This window comes from Cololabis saira, chromosome 1 (assembly GCF_033807715.1).
Source record: "Cololabis saira isolate AMF1-May2022 chromosome 1, fColSai1.1, whole genome shotgun sequence".
NCBI lineage: Eukaryota > Metazoa > Chordata > Actinopteri > Beloniformes > Belonidae > Cololabis > Cololabis saira.
In genome coordinates, this window is record NC_084587.1 from 33,088,989 (window position 1) to 33,107,675 (window position 18,687).

The 18,687-nt window shown below is 41.5% G+C and overlaps 1 protein-coding gene across 1 annotated transcript in view; it reads right to left on the reverse strand.

The window, feature by feature from the left end:
* Positions 1-18,687, reverse strand: part of pkd1a (polycystic kidney disease 1a) — a 99,689-nt gene that overhangs the window by 20,000 nt on the left and 61,002 nt on the right. Inside the window, exons 23-45 of the mRNA XM_061720665.1 lie at positions 18,324-18,474; positions 15,967-16,119; positions 15,706-15,846; positions 12,355-12,676; positions 11,986-12,202; positions 11,686-11,845; positions 11,439-11,591; positions 11,174-11,318; positions 10,262-10,594; positions 9,980-10,068; positions 8,090-8,405; positions 7,123-7,294; positions 3,674-3,938; positions 3,398-3,593; positions 3,006-3,176; positions 2,167-2,310; positions 1,867-2,077; positions 1,652-1,778; positions 1,425-1,535; positions 1,285-1,334; positions 826-1,040; positions 386-464; positions 161-276 (exon numbers count right to left, since the gene is read on the reverse strand). Coding sequence (XP_061576649.1) covers positions 161-276; positions 386-464; positions 826-1,040; positions 1,285-1,334; positions 1,425-1,535; positions 1,652-1,778; positions 1,867-2,077; positions 2,167-2,310; positions 3,006-3,176; positions 3,398-3,593; positions 3,674-3,938; positions 7,123-7,294; positions 8,090-8,405; positions 9,980-10,068; positions 10,262-10,594; positions 11,174-11,318; positions 11,439-11,591; positions 11,686-11,845; positions 11,986-12,202; positions 12,355-12,676; positions 15,706-15,846; positions 15,967-16,119; positions 18,324-18,474 — 4,037 coding nt within the window. The remainder of the gene's footprint in view (positions 1-160; positions 277-385; positions 465-825; positions 1,041-1,284; positions 1,335-1,424; positions 1,536-1,651; positions 1,779-1,866; positions 2,078-2,166; positions 2,311-3,005; positions 3,177-3,397; positions 3,594-3,673; positions 3,939-7,122; positions 7,295-8,089; positions 8,406-9,979; positions 10,069-10,261; positions 10,595-11,173; positions 11,319-11,438; positions 11,592-11,685; positions 11,846-11,985; positions 12,203-12,354; positions 12,677-15,705; positions 15,847-15,966; positions 16,120-18,323; positions 18,475-18,687) is intronic.

Genomic DNA, 18,687 nt, shown 5'->3' on the forward strand with positions numbered 1-18,687 from the left:
TTATTAAATAAAACTAATTGAACATTAACTAGCCGATTCCTGTTCAGTCCTTGCAAAAAATTTTCATAAATAAAAAAAAAAAAAAAATCACAAATGCTTTAAATAATAACATATCGCTCTGATGATATTTTAAGAAATTAAAATAAACACACAAACACACCTGTATTGGAGATGAAAGCCGTTTTCGGCGGGTCCCTTCGGAGAGATTCGAGAGGAAGGGGGTCGCTGAGCTTTTGAAGGAGAATCACTTCAGTCTTATCTCCAAAAATACTTGACCTGAAGCACAAGCCATGACAACAACTTCAATCCGAGCAATTATTTAAATGCTCCAACTGATTGCGGTGAGCTTGTTTGGTGAAAATTCAGTTTTGGAGAAGCAACTTACAGGTCGGCCATCTCACTTTCATCCGCCTGGGGAAAGAAGTTCTGCCCGTCTGCCAGTATGTGCTTGATAAGATCCTCATCTACCAGGGGAAAGCAGCATGATGTCACTTTAGTATGTAATATTCATGATGTCACTTTAGTATGTAATATTCATGAAGCACATTTACATTCCCAATAAATAAGCAGTGCCCACGTCTATGTGAATTCATTTTTTTTCATTCATTTTTCACCAAAACAGCCACAATATGAAAAAAAAGAAAAGTGAAATAAGGTCAACATATTTTTTTTCCGCCAACTCACAACAGCTTCAGCTATTTAAAGTTAGTCAATAAGACCATTGAAACTTAAAATTCGTACACGTCTTGGGTTTAGACACATTTTTACACCTAATTTGTGCAACTGTGTCTATCTTTACATAAACTGCCTTCTTGCTTTGGTTACCAGATGAGGTGAAGTATTTGTTGTGCTGGTCAGCACCCTTCTCCTCATCAGGGCCGAAGGTCATGTCGACCCCCAGGTGTCGGCTCCCCTGACCCCTCTTCAGCCGGGGCATCCCTGCGCCGTGTCCCGCCCCTCCCACCACCGACACGTCACTCAGTAGCTCCGGCCAATCTCTGTCCTCCGTGTCCCCGTCTGCCATGTCCCAGCTGTCTTCACTGAAAGGCACAGTGAGAGACGTTTACTTAACAGTCTTGCATTTTTATTTGAGAGAATAATGATGTTTTTTTATGACACAGCAAATCACAGCTTTTGAATTGAGTTGTTTTCTTTGCAGCCTTTTTATTTTTGCATTTTTTAATGCTGGATACTTGTTTATTTATTCTCTCCGACCTCAAAATGTCAGCTGCGCTCAGCTCATGTTTAATTTGAAGCAAGTACCGTAGCAGTGGAGTAATTTACCTGTTGATTGATGGAGTAGGAAAATCCACGTTTGTTTCCTCGGAGTTGGTCTGAGAAATAGAGATGGATTATTGATTGCACAGAAATCCTTTTTTTTTAATTTATTTTTTTTACTTATTGTTTTCCAGAGAGGCTCTAACCTCGCCATTAAAGAAGAGGAAGGAACTTCCCGCCATGGAGTTGTCCAGGAAGTCATCGATCTCCACCGATTCCTGATCCGTTTGCGGTGGTACCTGCTCCACCGTTACACACTAATGTTCACAAAAACAAGGGAATATATTCAGCTTCATTTTTGGCTTGTGCGAGATGTAACCGTAGAACCCTGATTACATTTCGTTTCGTTTCAGGCATGTTTGTGTTACCGCACCTTGCTGCGGCTCATTCTGAATAGAGTGAAGACAAGCAGGTAGAGAGGGTAGACGACCAGACAGGTCACCAAGCCGGCTGCCACTGTCTCTCCATCTAATGAGGACAACCTCGACACAGCCCTGGGGCTACATCCCCAAATGCAGAAAACAAGTCATTACACGCTGCACAGGGGAAATTTGTGAGGACAGAAAAAACAAACACTGGCTCCCATACCTGTATCTGTTGTCCACCACGGTGCCGTACCACAGAGTGTTGGCCAACAGGAAGAGCTGCAGTAACACGGCGCAGCATGTGGCTCTCTGCAGGCGGGTGAAGGGGCTGCGCGGGGGTCTCTCCCACAGCGAAAGCCACAGGTGACTCTCACACAGCGCCCTCTGCAATTCACAACGCAGGAGGCGCGGCAGCCGACGAAGCACAGCCTCCTCTGAAGAAACCCAAGGAAAAGAGAGGCAATGAAGTGCATTAGCTGATAACATCCGGCAGCAGTTGTTTGCCGTTTTGCCAGATCCCTACCTGAGGCCTCCACTTCAATCTCCACTCGTCCATCCGTTTTTTCAGAGTCAACCGACAGCCACTCGTCAACCAGGAAGAAGTAGCTGCTTCCCGTCTGCAGGTCTTTGACCAGGACGTACTGCAGCATCCACGCTGGAGACAGACCTGAAGAACAACAAAAAATTAAAAGGAGAACATGTTGGTTAAAATTGTAATCACATTAGGAATGGGCGATATTTTACCGTTCACGATATATCGTCAAAATAATTCCCCACGGTAAGAATTTGTCATCTCGCGGTAAAAATGATAAATTCCCGTTGATGACGTTTTTGTGTAAAACTGATTTATGGTTCTGTGTTAAATCCACGCACAATGTACGTGAAGGAAGGAAGGAAGGAAGGAAGGAAGGAAGGAAGGAAGGAAGGAAGGAAGGAAGGAAGGAAGGAAGGAAGGAAGGAAGGAAGGAAGGAAGGAAGGGAGGAAGGAAGGAGGAAATGAGCCAGAAAGAAAGAAAGAAAGAAAGAAATGAGCCACAAAAGAAAGAAAGAAAGAAAGAAAGAAAGAAAGAAAGAAAGAAAGAAAGAAAGAAAGAAAGAAAGAAAGAAAGAAAGAAAGAAAGAAAGAAAGAAAGAATAAATTCCCGTTGATGACGTTTTTGTGTAACAAACATGGCGGATCTGAGAGCGAGATAGATTTATAGTTACAAAGGTGGAGTTGAATTGGTATTTTTTTCTATCGTCATTTTTATCGTTATCGGGATAAATGCCAGAAATTATCGTGATAAATATTTTAGTCCATACCGCCCATCCCTAAATCACATCATTACTAACCGCCTCTAATGTGCGCATGCAGGTCCTTACCTTTGTTGTCATGCCAAACCCGTATTTTCCACACGCTACCCAGGCTGGTGTCCGTGGCGATGTGAAAGATGTCAAGAGCATTACGTGTGAAAGCCCCTCGGCTGTCGAGATGGCGGTGTCCGCTGCGGCTCTCTCTTCCATACAGACTGATGCCCACGTGAGCCGTTGTGCCTGGAAAGATAAAAGCAAGATACGAAATTGAATGTTTGCAATGCCCATTCATGAAACGTGAACATTTAAATGAATTTAGTCAATTTATTTGAATACTAAATGCATCCATGTCCTGTGTCTGCTTCCTTCCCGCAGGTTTCTTTCGATCTTCTGACGTCCGGACTGAGTGGACATGAGCGGCATACAGTGGAGTTACTAGTAATGCACATGTCCTGACTCACCTGCACTCCGGCTCCAGCCAGTTTTGACCTGGACCTCGTACTTGAACAGTCCATCTCGGCCACAGAGCGGAACCACGCCGGCTCGTCGCAGATCCAGCTGGTCCAGTTTGTGCAGGATCGCCGCAGCAACGACGTAGCTTAGCAAGCCCAATATGCACACCAACAGCACCACCAGACTCGGCGCACTCAAACGCTCCTGAAGACGGAGCGAAAAGGGTTAAGGGTTTGTTTATTCTGTATAGATTTACAATATGTGAGGGTTTACGTGATACTGACTGGCATTTTAAAGCTGACAGCGTTGGTCGGTACGAAGAGACCCGCAGCGAAGGCTGTGAGGTGTCTGGTGCGGCACACTGCTCTGCTGGAGTTGGTCTCTGCCAGGGGAACCATGCCATCTGTCCGCCACTGCTTTTCACTCTCGCTGAAGTACTGGCACAGGGAGGCAAACACCCCGACCTCCAGATGAACACCGACGGGCCGAGCGCCAGGGCTGCAGGGCGTGCTTACGTTGATGAAGTAGTCGAGAGTGGTGTCATAGATTCTGTGTAACCAAAGGCAGACATGTCACAGTGGTTGAGAAAAGAAATGTTAATCTTAGGATATACACAGTTATGTCACAAGATTTGTGAAAATAGACCCCTTCCTTTACAAGAATAAATAAATAGAAGGACCCTTGTCTTGTAGCTGCAACCTTAAATCATTGTTCCTCCACTGCCAGGCTGGACAGTCGGTATGAGGTGTTGCTGCTAAAATGCAGCGTTCTAGTTTTTGCCAAACTCAGTCATGCTTACATGTTATTTATTTAAACATGTTTCTTTATTGGGTAATCCATGTAAATTATATTACACAATAAACATTTCTTTTAAAGGGTTCGACAGAATACCCCGTTTTATATTTTACCATACACACAAAAAAATAAATAAATAAATAAAATATATATATATAAAAAAAAATAATAATAATAAAATAAATAAGGACACAAAACATAACAAACACCTCAAAACACACACACTGCAAAATACGTAATTATAAACAGGTCCCAAAGTAAGTACCGATTACCAATCAAACTCTGACTGAAGACAATAATAATAGGAAAAATAAAGTAATAAACTAAAATACAGGACACGCAAAACAGCTGCAACAAAAAAATGTAAAAATAAAAATAAATTAAGAAAACAAAATAAGATAAATAAAAATTAAAATAAACTGACATAAGAGGAACCCTTACATGTTATGCATGCACAAAAAAGGACCGGCAGCCTCCTCTCCTAACTGTCATGGACATGTAACACGCTCAGGCCTCAGGTATTCAGTGTTAGGGTCTTATCTGTACTTCTTGGGGTTCTTTCTGAGCACTGCAACAGCTGGGACTAGCAGGTCCATTTATTTAAGGGTTTTCTATGTTTTATGCTTGTGAATAATCTCTCTCACTGTAGAATGTTAATGACCAAATTATTTGGAGATAGTTTTTGTAACCCTTTCCAAGTTAATATCGATGTTCCGTCCTGGTAGTGTGTTCACACACCGGAACACTCCAGAGGCCTGTTTCACAAAAGTAGGATTCAGAAATCCAGGATAAGAGATAAATCGAGGCTTGACATAGCTCCATTATTTCATCATGGCTTCATCCATTTCACAAAGGCCGAACCCGGCTCAGGAGGCGCGGCTTTGTCAAGCCAAGTGTAAGTAATCCAGGTAAATGCGCGTCCACAGATTTCTTCAAGAGACCGTGAGATTGATCACAGACTCACTGATTCTACAACGGATAAACTGCATGCGTCATACTTATCACCAAATGAGCAACATCTTTTGATGGAGGATTATGAATAAATGAAGCACATAAAGAAAGGAAACACTGCCGCCATTATAAAGGAGCAACAAGGGGCATGACAAACAATAGCGGATCCACTATATGTGTAAATATCCTAAAATACACATTTTCCAACCACTACTCTTAACGGAAAACATAATAATCATACTATTAAAGGATTTACCTGACGTTTGCTCAGATAAAAGACTTTAAACCTATAAATGAACGGTGTCTATTATGTAATGTGTGAATCTGACAGTGGATTAATTCATGTTAATGTTAATGTGTTTGGAGCTACTTAACTGGCTTGACTTGATTGACAACACTTTTGCTTCTTCATCAGTGATTTCTCTAATCCCCTCAACACATGCGATAGTCTATTAAAGAGCTTTCTGACAGCAGCGTCTTCCAAAACATGATGGAAGAGTAAGAATGCTTGCCCTTTTAAAATCGTATTTGTATTGTCCAACTCCTCACGCCAACCCATTATCTATGTAAGTGCACGTTAAACGTAAAGGTATGGCTCTTACTCCACACAAACTGGTGTTTCAGAGGAAGTTATGCATAACGTACGATGTGCCCAAAGCATACATGTATTTAACCCTGATATGCCAGTAAAATAATTTCACTGTAAAGTCTAAAAAAAAAAAAAAAAAAAAAAAAATCACTCAACTGCAATAACGTTTTTTTTCATAATATTTTATCTGTTCTATTAAGTAATTGTGAGTGCCATTAGTAACTGCAGTCATGCATAACATTTGGGCGGCAGATGGCTGCCCTGGCAGGGCTGGGAGGCCTTTTTGTGATTTTAGCAAGAAAGGTTATTAGAGGCTCCTCCTGATTGTCTTTTTGGCCTTGATGCTTTCCGCTGATGTACCTTTTAGGCTCCCGTCTGCAATCAAATCACTCGTTTATTAACTCTGTGGGGTCCTTTTAATCCAAACAGAGCTGACTTATTCTGTTTTTATCCACCCAGCAGTTTATTATCTATCCATAAAAGCAGATTTTGTTTACTCCACCTCACTGATGTGTTTCCGTTTCACAGTTGGTACTTTGTGCTTCTATCTCCATTCTCATGTGTATCTACCGGTGGCGCAAACAATCTTTTTATGAGCAATCTGTTGAGTTTGTGAGTGTCTGCTTAGTTGTTAAGTACCAGTAAGTATCAGTTTTCTCTCAGTCTAATCGTCTAATACTTTTACAAAACAGCTGAAAACATTTTTATTCAGACAGGTTTTAAAGGGATGTTTTATGTTGATTTTTTTGAATAAAGCACTTAGTGACTGGTGTCGGTGAAAGGTGCTCCTTAAATAAAGTTGCTTACTTACTACTAAGTACTGTAATCTTTTTGGAGTAAGTTTGTGATCACTGAAGCTGGTTGATGTTTTTTTTTGTTTCCAGCAAATTACAACCAATAAGATCAACAAAGTAATGAAAGTAGAGCCAAACCGGAAATGTGAGTCACAACTGCCAAGAGCAGAGAGCACCTCAAACACGCCTGGAGCCTGGCAAAATAAATTCTCTCATGAATATGAGCTCGCAAATCTCATGAGGATCTTGCTGCCTCCCAAGATGCTGGCGTGTGTCATTTTCATTTAAAAAGCACACGGTTTCTATCAGCTTGTGTAGAAGTTGAATATTGTTCTCCGAAGTATTTGCACTAATCCACAGCACAAAACGTTTAACTTTTTTACAATTTTTTTTCCGCTCAAGTCCTGAGCTGACTGACAATGTACAGTCCGTAGTAGTTTCTCATACTGATTCTCTTAAATGTGTGACTGTGGGAAAAGAAACACGACCAGAGGGGAAAAAAAAAAAAAAAAAAAAAAAATCTCAACATTTCCTAACTTCATCTGTTTTAAAGCGGAGCCAGAAAAACAGACACTGAAATTCAGGCGATGAACAGCTCTCTTACTCTGGTGACAGGAAGAAGGTGTATTTCTTGTGATCCTCCCCCTTGGTCATGCTGAGTGTGATGCGCTTTCTTTCCGTGCAGTTGAACTCGTTTGGATGCTCATGGGAGTGGAGAAAAGCAGTTACGAATGGCTCCTCTTCTACATTTTCTCTTTCATCCTTCTCTCTTACAACTGATAGAGGTTAAAAAAAAGACAAGGAAAAAAAGATCAGAGACAAAGCAATCATGAAAGTCCAATTAAAACAATTAAAGAGTAAGTGTAGATAGATATGAAGTCATCAATTACCAAAGCACTTTTAAAGTTAAGTGCTCTGTCCCCAATTGATCAACCTAGATGCTTCTATAATTATATAATAATAAAGTCCTGTGAAGCCGTCATGTTAATGCATTAAGAAGTGCTTAAAAACAAAACCTCAAGACTCTTTAGTCGTGACTTGCCCTCAAACTCTTAAAAACACAAATCTGTTGGGATCTGCTGGCATCCTTGGGGACCAAGCCCAGTCCACGGAGACCTCATCCCACAACTTATATGGCCTAAGGATCCACTGCTAACGTCACGGTACCACACACTCTTGGACACCCTCCATTGTTCCTTATGGTAGCACAGGGAGGAGGGGGGGATAGGCTGGGACTAATATAAACCTTCAGTTTTCTGCAATTACAACATGAGCAACGGGGAGGGAAACTATGCAAAATGGTTCCTTACTGATAAGTGTGAGAAAATGTCGCCTTACAACCACCTGGACAAATGATGAAAGTATTAACAAATACAACGACTAAAAAGAAAGGGCTACAACATATATATAAATATATATTACAATTTATCCACGCTTCCAAATGAAAAAAGCTTCGCAACATGATTTAACACACAGAAACACCAATTTCTGAAGTAATTATTATGGCTGTTGCATCAGGTTCATGTTGTTGTTTTGTACATGCAGGGTGTCTGATTAAACCAAGAACTCACCTTCCAAAGTGGTGAAGTTGAGCTGCACAAACAGCCCTGCTTGCCTGTTGTCGTTTCCTGTGCTCACCCTGACCACAACGGAGTCGCAGTGGCTTATGTTTACGGCTCCGGCAGTGGGGACCCCCCTTGCGCCAGAGTCCTCAGCACCAGCATCTCCACTGCTGGCGTTGTTAACGGCAACTGTGATGGCCAGACTATCATCTAATCCAGAGATTGGGATATGTGTGCCATTTTCAGTGCGAAACTCCATGGATGCCACTTCAGTGGAGACAGCGTAGTTGGACACGTAGTTGAAAGGGAACGGATTGGAATCAACCTGGATAAAAGGAGGAGGGAAAAGCGCAATGTTTCGCTTAGACATGCACTGCTTTCTTGTATTTGACAGCAAATAAATGTGCAGGTTTCACCTCTGAATGAGCCCTCTGGTTTAACCCAGCAACATTGTGCAAACGCAGCCTTCTCATTCTCTCAGACGCAGTCATGTGCAACAGTTAGCACGTATTCTTTTAATCCTAGGTTTTTTAAGTGAGTAATAACAATAAAGCATAAAGCAAGCATGATCACATCACCCCCGTTCTGGCCTCCCTTCACTGGCCCCCTGTCTCTTTTAGAATTAATTTTAAAATACTATTGTTTGTTTTTCAGTCACTAAATGGGTTGGCACCAAAATATATCTCAGACCTCTAGGTCTTTGAGGTTTCTACTCAGTTACGTCTTGTCGTTCCCAAAACTAGGCAAAAAACCAGGGGCGACCGTGCTTTTTCAGCAATAGCCCCTAAACTCCCCACATCATAATGGCCCCCACACTAGACATTTTTAAATCTCGTCTTAAAACGTAATTTTATTCTTTGGCTTTTAATCCAACATGAGAGTTGTGTGGTCTCTGTCCTGTCTTTTATGTTCATGAATCACTGGTTGTTGTCTGTCTTGTGTGTTTTTATTTCGTGCTTTTATGTGCTCTTATCTATTTTACTCTGTTTTTAGTTTTTACTATTTTATTATGTTTTGTTTTACTCATTGTACAGCACTTTGGTAACCTTGTTGTTTTTTAAATGTGCTATACAAATAAAGTGGATTGGATTGGATTGGATAAAAGATCACGGTGAGCCTTGGTATTGGCAAGTACAATCTCAGACAAGCAACAACATAAAAGTCACACTGATGTTCAGTAGCTTGTAGATCCGACTTCAGTAGCAATAACATGAAGTAGTTGATTCCTATATGACCTGACAGTCTCTCACATGGCTGTGGGAGAATTCTGACCCTGTCTTTGTGTGTGTGTGTGTGTTTTTTGGAGGGCGGGGGGGTCAGATTTACATATTGTCATGTTGATGGAGGATTTTGTTGAGCTGAATGACAAATTATACTGTTGCAAAAGAGCAATTAATTCCCAGATGCATGACTTAAATTCACAGAAAAGTAATATTTTTAGCTTTTTTTCATCCACCGTCACCGAAGCATTGCGCATTTAATGAGACGTTTTTGTGAGAAAGTCGCTTCTCTGTGAAGACTTGATATACTTCACTCCAACTGCAATCATGCTGTCTAAGGAAATGCCACGGCACTGTCACTTTCACAGACACGTCACAGACTGGCTGAACACCGCTGCTTTTATACACTGATGAAGCCATTAAGGTTAGATACCTCGTGTCTGAAAAAGGGCCTAAGAGTTTGGAAGTGTGAAAAAAAAGTTTTTAACTCGAATGCCTGAAAGATACAAATGAATAAAACAAGACCTCATCAGACATGCAGCGGCAGTGAGTGTGGGCTAATGAGACACTGCGACACCTTACTGGTTTTCTTTGGTTCGCTGTGAAAGAGAATTTTCAAAAGAAGAATCTTGTACTCAGCTGAGCAGTTTCCATTGTTTTAGACATTTTCTGCAGTTACCTGAAAAAGTAGCTGCATGATGCTATTTCCTGAAGCAACTTTACCGAGACTTTTGTCGAAAGCTCGGGGGATGGAGAACCGCTGGCACTCTGGAGAGGCAGGAAAAGCAGGAGAAAAGTGAGAGAAGGGAGGATGAATCACTGCAGCCAGCTGTCACAATACACTCGTTCTGCACATCCAAGCTTATGATGCGCAAATTCTCATAGAGCAACTCGATCAAAGCTGTAACCTAAAGGAAAATAACTTCCGTCAATTCCTGCAAGACTAAATACACAAACAAACCTGGACTGTTGTTGCCATGGTAGCAGAGCAGACTCTGAGGATCTGCTAGTTTTCCTGTGGCAGCGATCTCAGCCCCCCCGAGAATGAGCGGCTCCTCGTTGAGCACACGGGCGTGCATGAGGATCAGCATCAGGACCGACGACAGGCTGTAGGCCTTGGCCGCCACACGCAGAGGGTGTGGCTCCAGTGAGGCGGGCGAGGCGTCCAACAGGGCGTTTCCATGCTCTTCACCGGGAGAAATGGAGAAGGAAGAAGAGGGGGAGGGAGAATCCACGTAGGCAGGCTGGAAGTTTGAATTGGAGGCCGACTGGCTGACCTGATGGATCAGATCTCCTGGAGAAAGAAGTTATGAGTTAGTCAAAGGAAAAAGAGTAATTTGCTACACTCTGCAAAATTTACAGCCTCTGGGTAACAACGGAGTAAGGAGATCACTACAAAAATCCTACAAAAAGAACCTGTTTACAAATGAAAAACTGCAGCTCAAAGAGAGGAAGACCTGTTCCAAACAGCATGAAGGGGATTATTTTAGCTAATATTAATTCATGTCTAATTCAAAACATTAAATAGCCCTGTTGCTTACAAAAGTACGTCGATGTTTACATTATTTTACTACGTATCCTTTTTAGGAAAGACACTGAAATTCCCCAAGATGTCTGATACAGATCAGACATTAAATTAAACAGCACGGTACATTCAAAACATGAAAGCCAGTAATAATATGCACACGTCACTGCTCAACATTTACTTCCATCAGAAAGTGTTCTGTTTGTGCTCTGGGCGTGAAAAGTAGTTTTGCTCACCTGTGTCATAATATTGTAGTAAATACACCTATATGCATTATTTGTTGAAAATATTGTTCTGAAAGATGCACATATTTGTCCTTTCCTGTGCTTAGAACAGCACCTCTCTTACCCATGATGTTTAGGATGTTATCGGCTATTTCAGTTGGCGTGACGGTGCCTTGCTTGGTGTCTGTCTGCAGAATCTCCAGCATGGACTCCAGCTTGTTTAAAGTGCTGTTCTGACACTCCTCACAGATGAACTCTCGACTCACCGCCTGAAAAAAAACACAAATGAAGTCACAACTTCTCTAATGTTTGGATTATTCGCTCCGGTTTCTCTTTTAATTGCCACTTCTCTCATAATTCCCAGCACTCTTCACTCTCATCCGGCTCACCGTGCACTGTGCCAGGGCAGCGGAGGTTTGTTGGATGTCACTAACTGTAGTCAGGTCAAGAGCAGTCAGAGCTCTTGTGATGTTGCTGCGGACTCTGACTCTGTAATTGCGTTCATCTCGAGACACCCGGGATGACTTTCTGGTCCGCTCGTACTAAAGGCGAGTGAATACAGTTACAAACGTCTCATGCTAAATGAGCTGAACAGCAAATGCATTCACCAGTGTTGGAAGGTTCATTCTGTTTTACCTCATTTAGGACTGTAATGAGAGCCAGCGATAACTCTCTGACCTTTTGGGAGTCTCCCTGTTCCAGCAGTTTTTTGAGTTTGGTGTCTATCAGCTCAGACAGCCAGTGAGGTAGACTGCTGTACTCTGGGGGTGGATCTGGCAACACAACCTCAATGGTCCTGGGTACACACACAAAACAACATTTTGATTTAATGTTGAGTTTACCCAACTTTAGAAATCTAACTGCTGCTAAATAAGTGAATGGATGTGTTCTTGATCAACTAATGAAATGCAGAGGAGTGATTTAATTTGTAGTTACTTATTGAGTGCGAGGCTGGCAGCCCCCTGGTGGTCCTCCACTGTGATGTACACGGACACACGGTGTCGAGCTGATCTGAAGCCTGGTGGCAAGAAGGCAGAGTACTCCTGACTGCTGCCTTTGTAAATGCAGAGGTCCTCGCAGTAGTCTTCCCTGCAGCGCGTCACCAGCAGGCTATACACAAAGGGAGTTTCTGAGACACCCAGATCGCTATAACCTGCGAGGTGAAGACAGAGTACACATGGGGGGAGAGAAAAAAAACAACAATGACCAGAAAGAAAGATTCAGTAACATAAAAAAAAAAACAGAAACTGAGAACATGAATTCAAGTGTGTGATAGTGAAGTTAATATCTCTCCTTTCCTCCCACCTGAGCAATTAAAGTGAACGTGGTCCAGCAGGGAGCGTATCCTCCAGCCTTCAATGCTGCCATCCCCATACACCGTTCCCGCCTCCCCTTCCCCTCTCAGGTGACACTCTCCACCTTCTGGAGGATTGTTATGGTGCAACGTGATCGAGGCAGCGCCCTCGCCATCCAGATCGCTGTCAATCACGTGCAGAGTGAAAATGTAGGAATCCCCATCTTTCAGGATGCCCTTTCGCAGCACCAGATTCATGCCGTCACTTCCCGTGGTGGTGGAGGAGTAGTCCAGGACCAGAGTCTTGTTGCGAAGATTCATTGCACTCCACCGCTGAAAGGCACAGAAGACGGAAACATTTGTAGCCCAACACTGCGCTTTACAGCTTCCTTACAAATGCAATGCTACTTAAGGATTCAAAGATATCTTTGAAGCTTTTTATTTGAGGTGTCAAATGAGGAATTGTTTTAAAAGTTTGTTTTTTGGACCCAGCAGTGAAAGATGCAAGGCATGTAGGCATGTGAATGATTCACAATGATTGATAAAAAGCAGTGCGGATATCAAGCACTCAATGAATAAAAAATGACACAAAAACAAAATAAATATTGAGCTTTGCATTGGTGGTCATGTGGAGCTAAGCTAAGCTTTTTTGGGTGGGTCCTGCATCATATATAACAAACATATTGCTTAAAAAGTAAAACTATTTCTTTAATTGTGGTTGTTATAGGTTATCAAAAATGCTTCTTAAGGACAGTTTGTCAATTTAAAACTTAACATTGTCATGTTAGATACTTCAGTGGACTAGTACATCTCGGTCAGCTAGCACATCTAGCGTGCACACTAGCTAGTTAGGTTGGCTAATACATGAAGTCAAGATTGATGCTTCTTCCATAATATTTTTAATCACAACTCACAAGTCCATACCTATCCAACACGCAGCTCTAATCCCCTCAGACCCCCAACGCATTACCTTCATACCTATGGCAATTCTCATCCAATCAATTAAAAAAAGCTCTAAAATCAACTCTTTTAAACAATAAATACTTCCCATACGGTCTTCCAACTTAACCAGGTGTACCCAATCTTATCATTTTTATTGATTTTTGTTTAATGTTTCTGTATTTAGTTTTACTGCCCCCCCCCCATTTGTTATAAATTGTTATAAATTGTTATAAATCTGCTTTTCTATGCTCTGGATGTATGTAAATGGAGAAAGCCACTTCTCAAGCCCCTGGAGGGTTTTTAGGCTTTCTCCTTCACATTTCTTTCTACTTTTATATTGTGTTACAAATGTTTTTTATATGTGAAAACAAATAAACTAAATAAACTAAACTAAGATTGATGCTCGTGTTCCAACACACTGAAGCAGTTTATCTTGCTTTGAAAACCTTTAAATTGAAAGTCCTCAAGTGAACACAAGAATCTGGAGAATATGCAGAGAATATGGGCCGGAGCTGAAAAACAATAAAGTGGACATCAGCCTAATTTCGATGGCAGACAAGATAATCTTGGTGTGGTATAAATCCCAGAGTTGTGTGATAACAGGAGTATTTGGTTCAATATCCATGCTCTGCATCTTTACAGGCAGTTGAGTGAGATCACGTAACTCCTTAAGACAGCCAGCAAAAACAGCCCCTCTAGAAATAAGCTTCATATTCCATAAATCTAGTCAAAATTATTTTATTTTATGCAAAACAAAAATGCAAATTGGTTTCAATGTTTTTGACTAGAATTCTTAAAACTAGCAATTTATTCTAAAATAGTCTTCAAAGTCAAGTACTAGTATCACAACTGTATCCATACATGTAACACATTATGTCACTGTGTACTTAAGTTTAGTAAAATTAACTTTTTTAATTTTTCAAATTTTAGAACAATATTTTTCAAATTCTTTCCACAAGCTGTCATTTATTGCTATCAACCTAATTTACCAGTGTATTTTAATGGATATGATCAGTTTATTACTACTGATGGCACAACTGTGGTTGAAGCTCAATTTGTCAGGAATAGTAAGACAGGACAACATGTTGAGTCCTTGATTAATTAACTATTGATAAATTAACCCTATTCCCTTCATTTTAACACATTTATATATATATATTTCCAAAAGTCCATGAAGCAATAATCTTGCAGGAAAGTTGATGCCATGAATCTAAACTTGGTGTATAACACAGCTAGCAGAATGCACAGGAGCCAGGACATGATGCAAAAAAGCACTCTTTGGAAATCTTTTGTCCCTTGCACATCAGAAATTTGCAAAGAAATCTGCTTTTATGTTGACGTTAACCGTCCATTCAGTATTTAAATATGTCTGCAATTTTGCAGAAGCTGAATCAACAAATGAGTAGGCAGAAATGGATATGAAGCGGGCAAATGTTTTGGATTACCTGATGTGTTCACACATGGGGCTTACTCAGTACATTTTTCAGATTTATTACGAAGGAGCAGGCTGTGTAAAATCCATAAGTCCAGAGTAATGACGGTCTCCTCAGCCTTTTTGGAGTTCAGGATGCAATACATATGATCAAGACTAAAGAACGGTAATCTAATCACCCATCTGTTGTAAATGTTTCAAATGAGAAGCATCTCGTACCTTTTAGAGCTTATTTAACCACTACCACAAATTATTTACGCGGTAGAGACTGAAACAAACTTTTACACTTCTCTCTTTGACTGCAAGTGTGCTCATTCTTTCTATATAAGTGAAATCAGATACTTGCAAATGTGAGGAATTTCAAACATCCTCTTCTACAGAACATAAACCTCACTACAATGTAAGAACTGACCTAGATTGTTGCAGCTGCAGCTGAAGACAGTCGGCTTGTACAGTATATGTGGACTGGAGCTCCAGGAACTCAAGTGTTTTGTTTTAAAAATTGTTTCCTTATGGTTGTCAAGACATAAGATATTCTCTCTGGCTCCACTTGTAAGATGACCTCATTCTCACACCCACACACAACTGCGGCATCACAAAAATCCATAGCAAGGCCTGAGTAATGGATGTGAAGTAGAAGAAGGAAGGAAGGAAGGAGGAAGAATAGGACCAGAAAGAAAACTGCCTGACTCAAGCTGTCACATCCAGCAAAACTACAGTGAGATTACATCTGACTCAACCCACTCAAGGTTCATTCTGTCAAATAGTGTTCTTGAACCTGTTTGGTTTTGTCTGCGTGTGTGTGCGTGCGTGTGTGGCTGTGCGTGCCTGTGCGTGTGTGTGTGTGTGTGTGTGTGTGTGTGTGCGTGCCTGTGCGTGTGTGTGTGTGTGTGTGCGTGTGTGTGTGTGCGTGCCTGTGCGTGCGTGTGTGTGTGTGCGTGCCTGTGCGTGTGTGTGTGTGTGTGTGTGTGCGTGCGTGCGTGCCTACCCCACGATGAAAGCCATGGCAGTTGGAGCATCTTCCTTTGAGGTAAACATACGAGTTATGGCTGACCTCATAAATGGACTGAGCCTTACAGGACACACACTCCAGATACACCATGGGAATGTCGCCACTCTGCACGAGCACCTGTGACACACACACAGGATAAAGTATGGGAGGTGTCTTTATTAACTTTTTGTAATAATGGAAAGATTTATTTTATTATCTACAAATTTGAAAAGAGACTACGAGTTCGTCTTAACTTACAGTCTGTGTGGTGGACTCCGGATCCATGCCGTCTTTGCTGATGGTTAATTTGAAAGTGTACTCGATGCCTGCTTCAAGTTCATCGCCAGAGATTCCCAGCACAGGACCGCTGGAGCCAAGGCCGAAGTTCAGATTGGAGCAGTACTCTGGACCCTGGAAATTCAAGCAGCATTTCCTGTCAGCATTTTCTTGTAAAACAGCAATGGTGAGTCTGATTGGAGCTGCTGTAGCGATTTGTTGCCCTATTTTTAAACGGAGTATCGTGCTGAGACGCAGATGGAAGAATGATCTGCTTCTGCAAGCCTGTGTACGCTGAACTTGGAAAAAAAACCAGAATAAAAACATGCTCGCCTGAATCTGGTGCTGGCTTATCTGCTGGAAGAAGCCTCCGCTTCCACTAATTCAACACAATTAGTACATCAATTTAGTTAGGAATTTAAATGATTAGTTTTTCAAATTTGGATTTTCAACAATGTCACAGCCCTTTTTGTATTCAATTAAGTCAGACTCTTTGAAAGTGATGAAGATTAATGCAAATTCATGGTTTTCTAACAAGCTGTTTAGTCTTGCTCTCACTCCTTTGCTCACCTAGAAAAAGTAGTTGCGGTTGTTTCCGGAGGCATCAACTAAGATGAATGATAAAAGAAATATACTGCTTCCGAGCAGGTTTTTTCTCTCTCTTTTTTTTTAAATAATAAATCAAGATTTTGAACTCCTTTCTTGAGAAAGCACCTCCATAACTCTGCATTTAATTTTGATTTCACATCCTGCAAAAATCTCACACCTTTGCTTTGTTTGACTTTGTTTTTATTCCAAATTCCCGCTTCATGGGATTATACAGCCTGCATCATACCTCTGCTCAGTTGGGTACGCCGTACATGTTTTTTTTCCCCATTTAGGGCCTCTATTTTGAAATCTCTGGAAAATGTTTTAGTGCAGCTGATGCAACCAGATCCTCTGGTTGCAACGCGTTGCTGGAGAACAGCCGCGCAGTATGACGAGAGCCACACATGAATGCAGTCAATCTGTTCAGATGATGGTCGCAAAAGCACTTTGTGGAGGATAAAAACAAATACATTAGAAAGCTAAAAAAACTAAACATTCTGAGGTATTGACAGGTGCTCCGAGGATTCATTTACTAGAAACTGTGTCCTCCTTTCGTAAGAATTTATTTCCTCCCACCATAAGTGCATGACCACAAAAATCCATAATATTCATTATAGCTTTTGTGTAGTGCTATGCAACTGAATTGGAAAAGTCAAGAGTAATTACAGTCTGTTGTTGCTGGGGAGACGGGGATGTTGCATATTGGAGGACTACAGATTGGTGACTACAAACAGCAGAAACACACAGCACCCATCACCCCTGTCTGAATTAATGCAGTCTGATTTGTATCTTCCGACTTATTTTCTCCTGGTTTCAGAAAACTATTTAAAATAGCCACGTGACCACGGACACCCCCCCCCACCAAAGTTTGTCTTTCTGCAAAAGTGCAGTGTATTCAAACTTAGTGTTTTCCATTCCCTTTATCAACAGATGCGTGTTTGTGTATGCGTGTGTGTGGGATTTTGTTGATGTGGACTCTGTAATTGTCAGGGTGGGGAGAAAAGCACTGGCTGTGGAATGCAGAGTTTATCTGTAAACAGATACATAACCCTTTCAATACCTGCCAGTAACCGCATCTTTGTGCCGTTATCTCCGTGAGGACCTTCACAATGCTTTCCCCAGTTTACCCAAAAGCCTTTGCCTTCTAAAAAAGGGATTTGGACAAAGCAGCCCCAACTTCCAAAAGGGGTCCACACTCCTAGCATCTGGTTTTCACAAGTATGCGTCTTGTACAACTAGACACACACCCCGTTTGCCAGGAAACACCATTCCCACTGCCGTTATACTTTGTTCTTTTTTATGTGTTACTGCACGAGTGCAGAAGCAGCGAGAGTGGAAAATTACTTAATCAATACACGCTTGTACTTTCAATACTCAAAAGACACATTACCAGACTCATCTGAAACATTTTTTGTTTTCGCAGTGATGCTGTCAAGTTTCTCTGAGGGTAGATTATTTCCTGAACCTTTCCCTGCAGATGCCCTATCATCAAAATGATTTCACAGATCTCAAATTTTGGAAGGTGCAGTAAAAGAATTTGACACTTTATTTCTAAGCAGACTTTTCTCGACGCTGGTCAATTTACTGTGCACTGAGTATGCTTGCAGAAACTACCCACTGTGCAGTAAATGACAGCTCTAGTTTACTGTAAAAGGGAACACAATTTATTTGTCAAGTCATAAATGGAAGCCACATTTTGACAGGCAGACAGATACCACATGAAGGTAATTTTTTTTGTCACCTGCCCTTACCTCAGAAGTACCGTGACACTCCCAGTGGTAGTGCAGTAAAGACTGGCTGTCTGGGTCCATGTTGGGGTCGTAGGACTGCTCTGCACTGAGCTGCAGGTCCTGCGTCTTCGACCACACCCGGTAGGTGCCTCCTTCTATAATGGGCTTCAGCCTTACAAGAGAGAGGGATTCACATGGCAGAAAAAAATTAAGGCATGCAAATTTATCATCTTTTCTTTGGTCGATAGACTGTTCTCCATGAGACGCGCACATCATCTGCACAGTAAGCTGCGTGACTGTCGTCTGACATTTACAACACATTGTCGTCTGACCTTCCTCTTAGAGGACGCTTACGACCTTTTTTTCCAGGGTTTGTGCACATTTT